A 14,794-nucleotide genomic window follows, 5' to 3' on the forward strand; every position below is an offset into this window, starting at 1 on the left:
CAGAGGGAAGCTCAGACCTAGGTAGGACATCCACAGCTCGGGGGGCTGCCAGCAGACAAGTTCAGAACCATCTGACCAAGGAAGCGCTACGATAAGTAAGCGTTTAAGATATTGATTACTTTGCAGTTAGCTACTGCATATATATTGCATACATACCAAAAAGGCTTGAGGCAGGAAAATTTGGAAGCATTCAGTGTTTGGAAAATAGGACACGAAGCCCTGAGACACCAGCTTTAGTGACTGACACCCACCCTCGGGCTCAAGTGTCTCTGCTGCCCTCAGTTATGAGCAACAGAACAAATAACTGCAGTCTATCCCCTTGCCCCCTTCTTAACAGAGCCTGGGGAGGAAAACCTGACTGCTTATTGAGCAAAGCGAACTCTTAGATGTGGGGTTCCTGCAGAGGATGAGAGGACGACGAGCTCCTCTACAGGCAATTCTCACCTTCATGCCAAAGGTGAAGATTGTGATGAAGACTTTCATGACGAGGGCCAAAGCCAGCTGCCACATGGCCGTGTAAACTCCTGGGCCAGCAGCTCGGTCTGGCAGGTCGTCCCCTTTGGTGCTGTTGAAATCGTTCACATACTCGCAGAGCTTGGAAGAGTCCAAAATCCCACAGTCATTGAAGAGCTCAGAAATGAGCTCACTGGTGCTCATTCTGGTGTACTCGTTGGGGAAGGCCAGGACGGCTGTGATCGCAGTCACTACAAACACCTCCAGCACGGGGTATTTACCGAGCTTGGTCGTCTTGCGTCGCCTGCACCAGGCAATGTTGCTGCGAATGAAGAAAGCTCCCCAAAGCCCTCCAAATATTCCCAAAAGGATGAACGGCACAAGCTCCAGAAGGTGCCACGGCATGTGAAACTCCACGTAGAAGAGAACCAGGCGGCTGTTCCCGAACGGGTTGATGGAGCGCAGGGTAAACGCAGCGACCAGAGCAGCGAAGAAGGAGCGCCACAGTGTCTTGAGGGGAAAGTAGTAACTGACCTAAAAAAGGAAAACCAGAGCAGATTCAGACACTTTAACGCTTGTCACTGCACCGATCGCTGCCTGGTAACAAAATCACCACCGCATGAAGTCAAAGAAATCTGAGATCGATGTGCACGGGCTATACACCCTCCTCTCTAGCCAAGCACCCAGGCTTTATTTTGAGCTCCTGATCAAAGCGGATTGCAATGACCAGGACGGGTCCTGCCCTGCGTACTTCCAGTGCAGCAAGTGCCCCCTGTGATCCCTGAAGCAGAGGAGACTTGCGGGGATAATAAAAGCTGTTACAAATCAGCTGTGAGCTGAACCTGGAGAACGATTTGCCTTGCGTGCTCTGCAAAGTCCAGCAGTGCCAAACAACAGTGTTTGCCATAGCTGCCACCACAACTATCACTCAGCTGAGCAAAACCATCCCGTTCCTCCTCCAAGCTGAGCTCTGAAGCAAGCAGCAGTGATCCATTTAACGTCTGGATCAAAAGGTCAAGGATTAGAACTTCCTTGGGAAGAAAAGGGGTTTGAGAAGCCAGACAAGTTTGTTCCCAGGTACCCTGGGACAGAGCTGTCAGGAGGGAGGGGATGTATGGAAAACATTACGGAGGCTGTGAGCAGTCAGTGTTGCTGAGCACAGACAGACCGGGGGAATCCAACAGGTTTGTTGCAAAGCTACGGATAGACATCATCCAAAATAAACTACCCAGTATTTGTGAGAATTACCTGAAACCCCAATAAGCTTTTAGGTTGCTTGGCCTTGTAAATACACCAGCAATCAGTATTCAACAGGGTCTCCTTTCCACACCCAAGCAGTTACGAGCGGGCTGCATTTTTAAACCAGCAGGGTCAGTCCTTGCAATAAAACGGCTCGCCAAGAGCTAATAGAAAATGCTGATGTTACCTCTTCCAGACTAAAGAGCACTCCTCCGATGGGCGCGCCAAAAGCTACAGACACACCGGCAGCTGCAGCAGCTGATAGCACCTAAGAGAGAAACCAGAGGCAGTCAGACATTTTCAGCCCCCCTCCAAACCGTCCCCCTTTTGTTGTTTGTCTCTACTCAAATTGGTACAGTTTTTATCTCCAGCGAGCGCACCGTAACCCAGGGTCCGCCCTGTTTTAAAGACGGGAGGGAAAAGACGGAGCGAGCCAATTCCTGAGGGAGAAGGGCTGCAAGTAGTTACAAAACCACTGGTGTTCACACTTCAACAGTCCCACCCCAGATCAGCAGAAGTGGCATGGCTGGCACTTACCTTCTGCTTCAGCTATTTGGTGCTCTGCTTTCACCTCAGATAAAGCTTCAGTAAATCAGAAGCGCAGTAATTTCACACCGACTGCTGCCACGTTTGCCTGTCTCACGCGCTCTGCCTTCACCTCAGATAAAGCTTCAGTAAATCAGAACCGCAGTAATTTCACCTCCCCTAACACACCGACTGCTGCCACGTTTGCCTGTCTCACGTTCATACCACTTCTCAGAAGAGGGTAAGGCAGTGTAACTAGAGGTGCTGTGGGGCCACCAAAACCCTGCCAGCCCACAGGGGTTCTGTGGGGTTTGGCTCAGCAGCAGGTAAGTTGGCCACAGTGATACTACATGATATCTCACATGAACTGTTCTCCAGTGACTTGTCCAGAGAAAAGCACTCATGAGCTTCACCTTAGACGTTAGTGTGGTTCTTGCACCATGCCTGTTGCCGTGGCCCTGAAAGCAAAGCCCTTCATTCTACTCCTATGGCCAAGCCCTGGGCCCTCAAACAGCCCCAGCATAGCTCGTGGAGTTGCATGGCAAACAAATAAGCGTTGCAGAACCAGGTCCGCAGCAGGTCAGTGCCAGTAAATGCTCCCATCACAAATGAGATGGCGACTGCGCCAGGGAGGTGCTGTGGTGTCCCTTCCTAACCGACGTGGCTTTTGCTCCAGCCAGGGGCTGTGCTGAGGCACAGCCAGAACATGCCAGAACAGAACGATGTACACCCAGCGCAAAGCGCCAGGCCCACCCGTCATCCCCACGCCGCCTCAGCAGTCTGACAACACGGGTGCCCCTCCGTACCTCCCTGCGCTTCGCTTCGTTCTTCCTGTATTTGGTGAAGAGATGACACAAGATGTTTCCGCAGCAGCAGGCGACATGCACCAGGGGCCCCTCTTTGCCCAGGCTCAGCCCAGAGGACACCGCCAACACTAAGGTGATGGTTTTGATGATCAGCGTCCACTTGCCCAGGTAGCCTCTAATGATGAAACCACTTAAGATAGTTTTGATCTGGAAGTCAAGCACACAAAGCTCTACATGCTTTCATTCAAGCCCTGGTCAGAGCTCCTGTTTTGCTAGGCGCTCCCAGTCCTGCCCTCGACTTTCCCCTCCAGCTTTCAGAGTCCCTCCCCAGCTATCAACAGTAATGCAGAGTCGGTAAAAATATCCCTTTGCAGGCGGAATCAGCCATTTGAGTCCTTCCCTCAGGGCTACTCTCCCTGCTGAAGAAAAACCTGAGGCTAGCTTTTGCAGCCCATCTTACACAAACTCACACTTAGAAATGCTTTTGTTTGTACCTCCTGCAGTAAACACCAAAATATTTTAGTTTTTAAAGGGGCTGCGTGGAGACTCAAATACATCAGACATATTTCAGGAATAGTTTGGAAAAAACCCATATGTTAAGCCACCATCTAAAGTGCAATAAATTATTATTCCATAGCAGGCATGCCTAATCTTTGGATGGTGGAGCCCTACCCCACCTTAAAAAAACCCAACCCGCTTGCTTTCTCACTCACCTCTGGGATCCCTGAGCCACAGGCATAAGGAGCAAACCCCTTCACAAGTAACACAGCAAGAAGGGAGAATAACAAGGCCCAGATAACGTACATGAAGTAGTTGAGAATATAGGCAAAAGCCCCCTGAAACGCAGAGAAAGTTACCCAAATTAGCTCATTTCAACCACGATGACATCAAACCTGCGCACTGAACAAGCACACACAGAGTGGGTAATCTCACATACAGCTATCAGCCAAATCCAGAGAGGACTGCGGTAAGGCTGAGGCTTCCAGGGCAAGTTACGCTTGCTGGGTTACGGGGATATGAGCCAGTCATCTCTCCAAAGACCCTCATATAAAATAGCAAAGAAGGTACGCGAGTAGCTCAGTACGGGGGTAAGTGTTGTCCCAGTCGAGCGGGCTGCTCCACTGGACAGAGCTGCCAGGAACACAAGACTTGAGCTCGCCTGGCATTCTGCTGAAATGTTTGTGGGCAAAATACCCTCCCAGCAGCAAGTCTCAGACGCGTGACCGAAACACTGCACTTGTAAATGCGCCGATGCTTTGCTTCCCCTCCGAGGACAGCACCTAAGTAACTTGTTTGAGCGTATTTACACCCTTGGAAGACCCCCGCAGTGAATGTTAAACCACCCAGAGCTTGCGCTTCTGGCACATACATCCAGAGCACTAGCAAGGGACCACGCGGGCCGGGGCAATGGGACATTCGGCAGCAGAAGCAGTTGTAGGCGCGTGTCACCTCTCCATCGCCAAGGATCAGCTGGGACCAGCTCTTCCACTCGGGACACTTGTCTCTGTCTGTAAAGGCGGTGTTGGATTTCCAGCAGCAGTGCTCGTGGTTGAACCAGAAGCCTGCTAAACACACTCCTTCTTTCAGATCTGTCATCCAGTGGGCAGAAATGTCGATCAGACCCGCTAAGGAACCTAGGTCAAAGAAGTTAAAAAAAAAAAAAAATTAATACTCGCCCCATGCAGACTCAAGTATCTGAAGGTTACAGTCTGCACTACTAGTTTTTGACTCACCTACCAAACAAGCAGAGCACTACTGGTATTTTTGTCTACAATTAACTTTTATTCTATAGAGGGCTAAAGGGGAAGATTTGCTTAAGTAAATGTATTGAAAAGAGTAGGTCAGGAAACAAAGCACGCCTGACAACATTTCAAAAGCCAACCACCGCAAAGGGCATCTGAACCCACCCTACATCCCTAGAAATTAATCCTTCTCAATTCAAAAGCACTTATTAAATATAGCAAGAGCCAGCAGCCCGAGAGGCAGGGGGATGTACTGCATTTCTGGAGGACGCAGACAAAAATGTGTCATCAGTCTCCAGCACAAGAGCTGGAGTCCAGGAGTCACACTAATGCCAAGACTGCAACACAGGAATAACTGCATTTGGAGAAAGCATTTCCAATTCCCATTAAAAAAAAAAAAAAAAAAAAAAAAAAAAAAAAAAAGAGGGGAAAGTTGCAACTGGGCCAAGTGAAACAAAGGAAGCAGAAAGCCAGTGCAGAAGGTAATTCAGATTTAAAAGAGTGATCTTCAAGCAATTTCTTACTATTCTTTTAAGATAACTCTAACTCCTACAGTCCCCAAAGATAAATGCTGCAATTGGCTCTGGCCTCAGCTGAAATGCCACATCAACACAGAGGGCAGGATCAGAGACCTCTGATCTGTACGAGCAAGTGCTAGCACGAGCTCCAGAGGTAGCAATAAATATTTAGCAAGCCTTCCAGTTAATGAAAAACTGGCTAGCAGCTTTCCTCTGTAAATATTAACAGAGGATTTAATTTCATTCCTTGTGATGAAAGCCTGGCTGCTTTCTATCAGGAAGATCTGTATCCAAGGGATTGAGTTCTGCTGCACTGGGTCCAAAGTTTGCTTCTGAAGTCATTTAAAAGGTCTCAGCCAGTCAGCCTCTGAAAGAAGCCTGGCTTCCCAAGAAACACCTCTCACTTTTTATATCAAAAAAACCCAAACCAAAACCATCTTGCTAGCAGCCCTTGGCATTAACCTCTCCAGCATCAAGGAAGAGCATTCAGCAAAGACGACGTACAGCACGCACAGCATGACACTCTCCTCCAACCCCACATTTCGGTCAGCTCTGCTTTGATGAAGTTTTGCATCTGGGTATTTACACAACCATGGCCTCAAAGCATTTAAAAATAATTCTCTCTAAATTGCAAAGCAGCAGCAGAGCCATCAGTATCAGTGCAGCCCCTCGCACAGCCCTTGCTCCAGGGACAGTCTCCTCCTCCAGAGATCTGCCAGGGGTTGTGGGGGGAATCGATCCTGAAGCTGCGGCACAGAACCAGGAGTTGGTTTCCAGTTGAAGTTTGCTCTTACCTGCCAACAACCCAATGAGGAGCATCAACAGCCAGCCAGAAAAGGCATCGCTCACGCTGTGTATCAGGGCCCACGTGGACTCCTTACTTCTACTGGTGATCTAGAAAAGTTTTTGAAAAAAGAAACAACAATCCTTAAGGCCCTGATCTGCTTTGGTGCAAGTGCTCTAAAAACTCAGCGGTGAGGTTGGTAGTGGAAGATAGCCCCTAACACCCAAAACAAGAGCTGTCATGACGTATTCTGCTTTGAGGGGAGAGAGAAAAAGAATCAGGCAGTGCCTGCTCTTACAGCTGGTAGAGCAAACGCAGCTCTGCTTAGGAGAGGCACAAGAATGGATCAATACTTCCATTATTCCCAGCAGAAAAGAAAGTATTCAAGGAACGCTTTCCTCCTCCTCCTAGGTGTCTTCTCCATAAACCCAAGACGAGATTCATCCCTTGACCTTTTCAAGCCCTTACCTGTCAGTAATAGCAAGTTACCAACGTCCTGATGCCACAAGCAAAGCTGAACACCGAAGAAACCATGCAAGCCCTTTGCCCCCAGCAGTTTACCCCCACCAACACCCACTACTGGGAGCAAAGAGAAGCTGTCCCCAGCATTTTGTCGTCTCCAGCTACTGCCTCCACATCTCAATACAAACCAGGCACCGCTCTGAGCGGAGGAGACCCTGCCAAGCACTGCTCAGCCGAACACGGAGCGGGGGCATGGGTTTAGTACCAACACAGAGGAGTGGTCAGGTTGGGAACCAGGCTGTGCTGGGGGCACTGGGAAGCGGGACTCAAACCCGACCAAGATGCCCCAGGAGGGCGAGCTCCCGGTCTGCCTGCGTCTGGCAGGGATGGCTGAAGCCTGTCAGTCCCACTGCTCCTGACAGGCGGACAAAAGGGTGACAGAACAGCTACTGCGTGTCCCCATTACCCCAGCCGCCTCTCCCAAGGGAAGCATTCCAGTGCACCACTATTATTCCCAGATAAAAAGGCACATTGATGCAAACAACTAATACTCACTAAATGAGGGATAAATAAAGTACGAATCCTCTCTGCCTGAATGAGCGTTGTTTGGTTATTTTCTCCGCATTTCCGTCTTGCAGATGCCACACAGATCATGAGTAGAGTGGCTAGTGAATCAAGGCAGGGCTTGGGGTGGGTGCCAAAACTATTTCCTTTGTATTTCTTTTCGTTGGACCAACTCTACACCTCTTTGGCCAGCAGTAACTTCTGCCTTGACCCCATTTCAGCTTCTTTCGGTGAAGACAGAAGGGGTCTTTTTATACAAGCATCTCTCTGCAAATAGGAAATAGATAGCCCTGTTCCACGCTGATGGGCGTCATCTTTGTATACATGCACTGTGCGTGGGGGCACGTGTGCGAGAGATCTTTTGGGTTTGTACTCTTAATCCATAGACGGGAACAGTTTTTGGGGCAGGAGGCAGCGGGGGCATGGAGCCCCACCATTGGGTCTGCACTTGCTCAAGTTCAGGCGTTCTACTGTATTGTATGTACCCACAGACTGAGCGGGGACTGCCCTCCGTTGGTAAAACACAAGTTGTTTTGTGAGGCTCAGGGAAAACAAAATAATTAAAGAATATTTTGGCAAGCAACTAGAAAAGTTGAGTTCAGTTATCACCCCACAACAGCTCTGCCAGCAAGGATTTCTTGCGGATCAGGAGCGTGCTGGGGACAGCAGTACTTTATTTAAAGCATCCCTTGCTTTCTAAGCAGATTCCTGTAATTGCAGAGAGCGGTGAAGTCCTGGGAATGAATTCTGGAAGAATTGCACTTGGTTTTCTCAAACACGCAGCACAAAAAATTCCAACAGAAAGAGCGTCATTCACAAGTGCAATTGTGTGAGCAGAAAATGGCCCGTTCCTTCACCGATAAACAGGATCACAGATGCTTAGAGTTTTCCATTATAAACCATGCAACGGCAACGTAATTCTTCCAGACAACACATGCACCCTCCATGAGCAGGACTGCAGGCTTTGCTGTGCTTCAGTCTCGAGAGCAAGTGTAACGTGGCACAGGAAAACATGCCCTTAAGGCACACAGGGTGTGTACTGGAAAGCCACTAAAGCTTTTTAAATGAGTAAAAGCCTTCAGAAGAGAAGTAGCAATTGATAAACTGCAACACGTTTGATGGAGCATTCCTTTTCCTCAAACTAAAGATCCTGCGGAGAGGCCCTCAATTCCCATCCCAAGGGCAATCCCTCCATCCCAGGTGACTCTTGAGTAAGCGCCTCCCCAGCCCGGCAATCAGAACTAAGAGTAGCTGGAGCAAGTTAATTGCTCTGCCTCCAGTGCCAGCAAGGAGTATTAAGAAATTTTACCTCTCTGTGCCTGTCCCGGTCCCTGGATTTCTCTCGCACCCAATCTATCGTGTTAAAATCTTCATAGGTACCCACACCAGGAAGAGGTTCCTCCAGGAAATCCATCATTGTGCTTGTGCCGTTCATCCCTCCTCCATTATACGAGGAAAATCCTGGTGGGGGAGGAAGAAGGAAAATTGAGCATTTCTTAGTTTTTCCCCTTTTTAGAAAAAAACAAACAAACAAACAAACAAACAACAAAACCCCAAAACAAAACACACGTCACCAAAACACTAACTTCAGGGAGAAAACCACAAATGTCAGTGGAAGCAAAAAGCTAACGAGCTGTTCCTTGAGCTAATACCCAAGCAAGCCTCGCAGGGAGGACCCAGCCAGCGCGGGTACAACCCTTCCCCAGCTCCGGCCGTTCACGTCCAGATGGGGTCGTTCCTGGAAACCAGAAATGTTCAGGAAGCAAAGTAAATCAACACTAGCACCTAGATGTTAACTTTTCCCCAAATCCAGGACTTGCCATGACGATATTTTGCTGTTTGAAGAAAGCAGAAGGAAGAGGGAGAGGAGAAGGTGAACATGGGAGACCCCCAGCAGAGCTGAAGTGAGTCCCAGGTGGATCCCATGAAGAAGGCGGCAGGAAGGGCAGGAGGGCTGGGACCAGGGAGATGGAAGCAGCAAAGCATCCAACCCCCACATTGCCAGGGGTGGGGACGGGGGCAGGAGGGCCCAAAAAGCAGAGCACAGTACCAAATGAGGGCTTGGGAAGATCCCAAATCAGGGCTCGCAGCCTCCCTTCAGGTGAAACAAACTCAGCCAAACCGCTCCACCGTCTGTTTAACCTGCTCCAGCCCATGGAAAGTGATGCGCAGTGTGGATGTACATTCCCAAAATTTTGGTCACAAGACGGTCTCTTCACAGTTAGGAGGGCAGACCAAGGGTGTGGGGCAGCGTAACGCGGGGGCCTACAGAAAAGCGTTAACCTACAGAGCGAGGAGGCTTGGCCGGGTCCGTCTGAAGGGAACACACAAGGGCTCCATGCTCCCAAGCAAAGCCTCTGTCATGTCATTCCCCCCAGTTCCTCCCCCCAGTTCCACCATCCGCTGCCAAGAAAATAAACCTCTGATCTGAAAAGAACCTTTAAAACCCCCACTAACACTTGCTCCTTTAAAAACAGGGTTCTTAAAGCCCCTTGCAAGCAGTCTGAAGGTGTTGAAATGCACCGAGGGAGAAACAAGACAAAGGTCTCTTAAACCTTATCCAAGGAAATCAAGCCATTTTCTTGACAGAGTAATCAACACAGAACAAGTTTTTCTGTGCAATTCAGCCCAAGCTTCATTCCTTTGCTTGTGCAAGCACCAAGGCCCCTGCTCCAAGTCAACACCAAGAGAATCCTTCAGTAATTACTCCATATATTTTTCTTTCTAAGCCACCAAACGCTGAAAGGGCAAAAATTCCCTGAGTTTCTCCAAGAAACATCCTGTTAAATTTCAGTGATCAAAGGTGCCTTGCAGACGATTACCCACTGCGCAAAAGCACCCTCAGCAAATCCAGGTGACACTACTTTGCACCATGAATACTGGGTTTGTAACTCCCTTAAGAAACCTTCCGTGCTACTCTCAGTCCCAAAGGCTCTCCATGGCCCTGGAGACCTAGAGCTTTACACTGCTACGATGCTCTCTGCTTGGGTGGTTTTTTTCAGTTCTAAAAACCAAATCCATGCTCAAGGGGAATCGCTGTCACACGAGCGGACCGGGAAGGGCTGCTGCAAGCTGCTAGCTGACAGCCCCCTCGTCTGCAGGCTTCGAGCTCTTCTGCACAGCACCTTCCCACGCCGACGCAGCTGCGATCCAGACCAAGCTCGGGAGAAGAGCCCCTCCTCTGCTATAAGCAAACTGGAGACAGAGCAGTAAGTTTTCTACACGGAGCCCGGCCATTACAAATGCACCTCCTGGAGCTGTCTGATACCCACCAAGTCACACAGGCACCTCCAGCAGGCTTGGTCACCACGATTTTACCGCGACGCCCCTACAAGAAGCCACCAGACTACCTGCTGCGCACAACCTTTCTGTTTAAGCAATGGAGGAGGGAAGGGCACAACCGATGCACGTGAAGGAGGGAAGGACGCCACCGACAGCCCTTCCTTCTGCACCTAGGGCCTGCCTCTACCTGCTGCGTCCAGGGAGACGGCACGCCGGGGGGACGCAGCCGCGGCGGCGCCCTGCGTTGGGAGGGGGCAGAGAGCAGAGCGGCACAACAAGCTGTAAAGCAGCAGGGAGGCGTGCAGATGAACTCCCCGACATCCCAGCTCCGAAGACCTTTTAAAACAGTCTTGTGCAACATCTATTGCTGGTCAGAAAAGGAGAAGGGTAAGGTGCTGCCAGCCAGCTAACACGCATGCTGGGCAATCTCGGTAAGCGGCTGCCAGCCAGCAGCAAACCAAAGAGAAGCGGAGCACAGAAAATCTACGAGAGGGCAGTAGGAGACTGAAGTCCTCGGTAGCCCATTTCTCACCTGAATCGGGAACCCTTCAGCAATCACAAATCATGCACTTGGCAATCCACAGCACAGAGCCACTTACACCAGCCTTCAGCAATCACAAATCATTCACTTGGCAATCCACAGCACAGAGCCACTTACACCCCCGCGGGCTCTGCAGGGGACGCCTGAGCTCACATACTCCTCGCAACCCATGCTACACAAGGTGCCCCACGCATGCCCTTCCTCCAGCACCATGCCACAGAAAGTTTCCAAGGGCGCACACACGGAGACACGAAGCAGGGAGGCTGGCTTTTCAGACCTGGGCAGGGGAGTAAATCTAATCATGGCTCTGCAAGACACTAAGTGCTTACAGTCCTCAAGAAGGAAAAAAAAAAAAAAAAAAAAAAAAAAAAAAAAAAAAAAAAAAAAAAAGAGACAAAACCCCAAATCCAGTCTAAATTGAAAGGTGGGAGGGGGAAGAGGAATATTAAAACTCCCATACAGAAGGATAACGTTTAAGATTTCATTTGGCATTTTCAGATTGTAGACACCACCAGGGCAAAGATGTCTTCAGATGGGGAGAAGTAAGGAATTCAACCAATTACTCTCTACCCCATCATCTAAAAGCAAGAGAGGGCAAAAGAGAGCTGTGGTGTCTTCCCAAGCCCATTTCCCAGACTGGCACAGCTGCCTCTCAACAGAGAAAAAGCCGCAGGAAAACAAGATGAGTCACGTAGCACAGCTGACAACTACCACAAAATAACCCACTTAAAGGCTCCCTGCTTCATCTGGGAAACAAAAAAAAGGTCAACTGAAGTTCTCCAGAGATGTCCCCGAGTGGCGAGTGTACAGACCGTGAGCCCCACCTGCCCAGCTTGCACTGTACAGAAAATGGGGTGCGTGTACCAAGAGCCTCAAGGAATTACTCTGTTCTCCACAAAGTTCTTGCGCTTACGAGGCCAACAGCTTGGAAATACACAAGCTGGCATCAGCGCCTTCAGAGGATTCCCCGTTCAAATATCCCCACTGGAAATCCCAAGCACCGTTCTACAAATCCGGTGGACCAAAACCTCCTTGAATAAGTCACCTAATAACAACAGACAGCGAGGTTCAGCGCGTACAGCGCCGAGACCCCTGCAGCTCCTCCTGCAAGCCCGCTCACCTGTATAAAGCCACCCAGACGAGCGCTGCCCCACAGCCTCCCAAGGCAATGAACCCCCTCTGAAGCACTTCTCTGATATAGGGGACGGGACGAGGCATCCACAGCTCAAACAAGTCACACCTCTAGTTCAGAGCTGCAGATCTTCACAGCAAAGGCCACGGACGCAGAGCCCATCAACGCAGCAGAACAACCGAGCCAGGGAGGCAAAGCAGGGTTTGATCCAGCACGGCAGCTCGATGGTGGCACCAGGCTATGAGCGTGCCGCTACCTCCCAGACCCCAGAGCATCCCAACGCCCACCTGGGCCACCCTGTGGCATACCAGACCTTCTCACCACCGTCACCAGCCTGTTCACCTGAGTCCAACTCCCATTTCCAGGGTCCCCTCTCACATTACAGTGGGCTTTAAACAGCCTCGCTTAGACAGCGGCTGCTTTTCTGGGAAAGTTGAAATATAAATTTGGGGGTAGAGGGGTGGTGGCCACCTGGTGGTACCCCCATTATGGACAGCCAACAGCCATCCAGACATTCGTTTTAGCTCTGTCCCCCGGACAAGGGAAGGTGGGCTTTAAACAGCCTCGCTTAGACAGCAGCTGCTTTTCTGGGAAAGTTGAAATTAAATTTGGGGGTGGAGGGGTGGTGGCCGCCTGGTGGTACCCCCGTTATGGACAGCCAACAGCCATCCAGGCATTCGTTTTAGCTCTGTCCCCCGGACAAGGGAAGCATCAGGGCCACAGCAGCTTCAGATACAAGTAACAGGGTGGCTCTGGCCGGGTCTTTGAGGCTTTGCTAAGTGCGGGCGACTGGTTTCTACCAAGCCCAGCAATGGAGAAGACAACACTGAGCCTACCCTGAGAAAGAGAAGATGATCGACTCTCTCCTGCAGACTCACCTCTCAAAGCCACGCAGCCCAGCCAGAAGAGTTTGCTTTTGTTTCTACAGGAACGACCAACTCTTCTAGAAGCGCAACAACAATTCCTGTCTCCATGCTGCGCCTTTCAGCGGGCTTTCACTGGCTGTTCAATTTTACTTTGGCACACCTACCGCAATCTTTCCTAAAGATAAAAAGATACAGTTGTCCTTAAAAAAATAAATAATAATAATAAAGCAGCGTTAAACCCAGTTAACCGAGACTACTTTGAGCAGCGTTTTCTGCAAGAAGATGAGATCAGGGTCATTCCTTGCTGACTCCTCTGGAATAACTGCCCAGAGCAGCGACTTTTAGCTGTCCTGGGAACACGCTCCCAGCTCAGAGGTGCCACAGAGCCACATGAACAAGACTCCAAAGGCAGAGAACCTGTCCATCTGACAGAAGATACTGAGAAAAGGTCCTTGTATTTTTTTCCAGGAATAATACTGAACTATAAAATGGCTGACACCTATAAATATTTATCAAGATCACATTTCCTGCCTCGCCTTGTTGCAAATCAAGGATCTTAGGATAACCAGATAGGAATAAAGGAAGAAAATGAACTCAGTAATGCCTTGTCAAAACACCATCAGGACGATCGTACGGGTCTCCCTGGTTCCTAATGTACAGATCTCTAAATCAGTATTTAATGCCTAGAGACAGAGAGTTAAACGCGACCCTGTTAGAGAAGTGCAGTTCGTTTTTTAAACACAGATTTGTTAGCATTGCTATCTCCTCTTCTCCCCCAGAGGGGTTAATGCTCCACTTCAGAGAGCCTGCCTGGCCTCCAGAAGAGGAAAAAAAAAAAAAAAGGCAGCGCTCGTTAAAGTTACAGGCGTCTGTCATTTGCAGCACAGCGAACCCTCGGGGCTTTATTAATCGTCCTGCCAGCACAGCAAGGTGACAGCAACGGCACCTGGGAGAGGTCTGCCTGCGCGCCGCTTCCCTGGCTCTGGCAAATCTGGAAACAGAAAAGGGTTTGCAGACAAAAGGGAGACCGGCCGCAAACAACCAACCATTACACAGCAGAAATCCAGCAGAGCACGCCGGCTGCTCTCCCGACCCAACCACCCCTTCATCCCAGCAGAGGAGCGGGAGCAGCTCCAGAGCCGCAACGTGCACCCACAGACACGTGAGCCCGTTCCCCCTCGGCTCACGTCTCCTCTTCCTCCGTGGAAGGGGTCTTCCTCACCCTCACTCAACCACTCCTCCTCCCGCGGGAGCACGATCGGGAGCCCGTGGGTCCCATGGCCACGCGGGTCGAAGGACGTTCTTTCGTCTTACAGCGGCACTTGCTGCATCCTCTTCCTCCGGACTCGGCTGAAGACGAGCCCGCATCAGCGCTGGGCCCTCCCCGCACGCCTGACGTGTCGTCACCGGCGGCCGTCACATGAGCCAGCCCTTGCACCTTGCTTGGAAGGGGCAGGATTTGAGCGGCACAGGGAGAGGTTCACACTCGCAGGCAGGCGAGGGCAGAGGAAGCTGGCTACGTCCAGGGATCGTGAATCCCGACGCACGCAGAACAGAGGCTGCACCCCAAAGCTGCGAGCGGAGCCGCTCCGGCAGCACTCAGGACCTTTTATCCAGCAGAATATATTCCCCAGGGCTAAAATCTGCCCGTTTGCTGCACAGACTCGGCACTGCCGACAGCTGGAGCTGACTGCACACGGGCTTTAAGATGGAGAATAGCTCCTCGCCAATGCTGTTTGCTCTCATCAGCACCCGAAGGCAGGCAGGTTCAAGCTGCCCGCTCGCACCTCCAGATCCCCGTCGCCCCGACAGTCCAACCCCAACGATCTGGCAAACCCGGCGCCCCAGGACTGGCTGGGGAGGGACCCCATGGGCGAGCG

General features: G+C 50.6%; 1 protein-coding gene across 6 annotated transcripts in view; it reads right to left on the reverse strand.

The window, feature by feature from the left end:
- The window catches only part of LOC104134630 (H(+)/Cl(-) exchange transporter 5), a 34,496-nt gene that overhangs the window by 6,796 nt on the left and 12,906 nt on the right, over positions 1 to 14,794 (reverse strand). For 5 of the 6 annotated variants that reach the window (XM_009648208.2, XM_035903681.1, XM_035903685.1 and 2 more), the window contains 7 exons: positions 8,403 to 8,554; positions 6,078 to 6,177; positions 4,473 to 4,657; positions 3,737 to 3,859; positions 3,024 to 3,230; positions 1,880 to 1,960; positions 445 to 987 (listed from right to left, as the gene is read on the reverse strand). In XM_009648208.2, the coding sequence (XP_009646503.1) occupies positions 445 to 987; positions 1,880 to 1,960; positions 3,024 to 3,230; positions 3,737 to 3,859; positions 4,473 to 4,657; positions 6,078 to 6,177; positions 8,403 to 8,554 (1,391 nt within the window). Of the gene's footprint in view, positions 1 to 444; positions 988 to 1,879; positions 1,961 to 3,023; positions 3,231 to 3,736; positions 3,860 to 4,472; positions 4,658 to 6,077; positions 6,178 to 8,402; positions 8,555 to 12,926; positions 13,067 to 14,794 lie in introns of those variants that run through there. The other variant, XM_035903683.1, reaches the window with a different exon arrangement.

This window comes from Egretta garzetta, unplaced genomic scaffold (assembly GCF_000687185.1).
Source record: "Egretta garzetta isolate BGI_Z169 unplaced genomic scaffold, ASM68718v1 scaffold571, whole genome shotgun sequence".
NCBI lineage: Eukaryota > Metazoa > Chordata > Aves > Pelecaniformes > Ardeidae > Egretta > Egretta garzetta.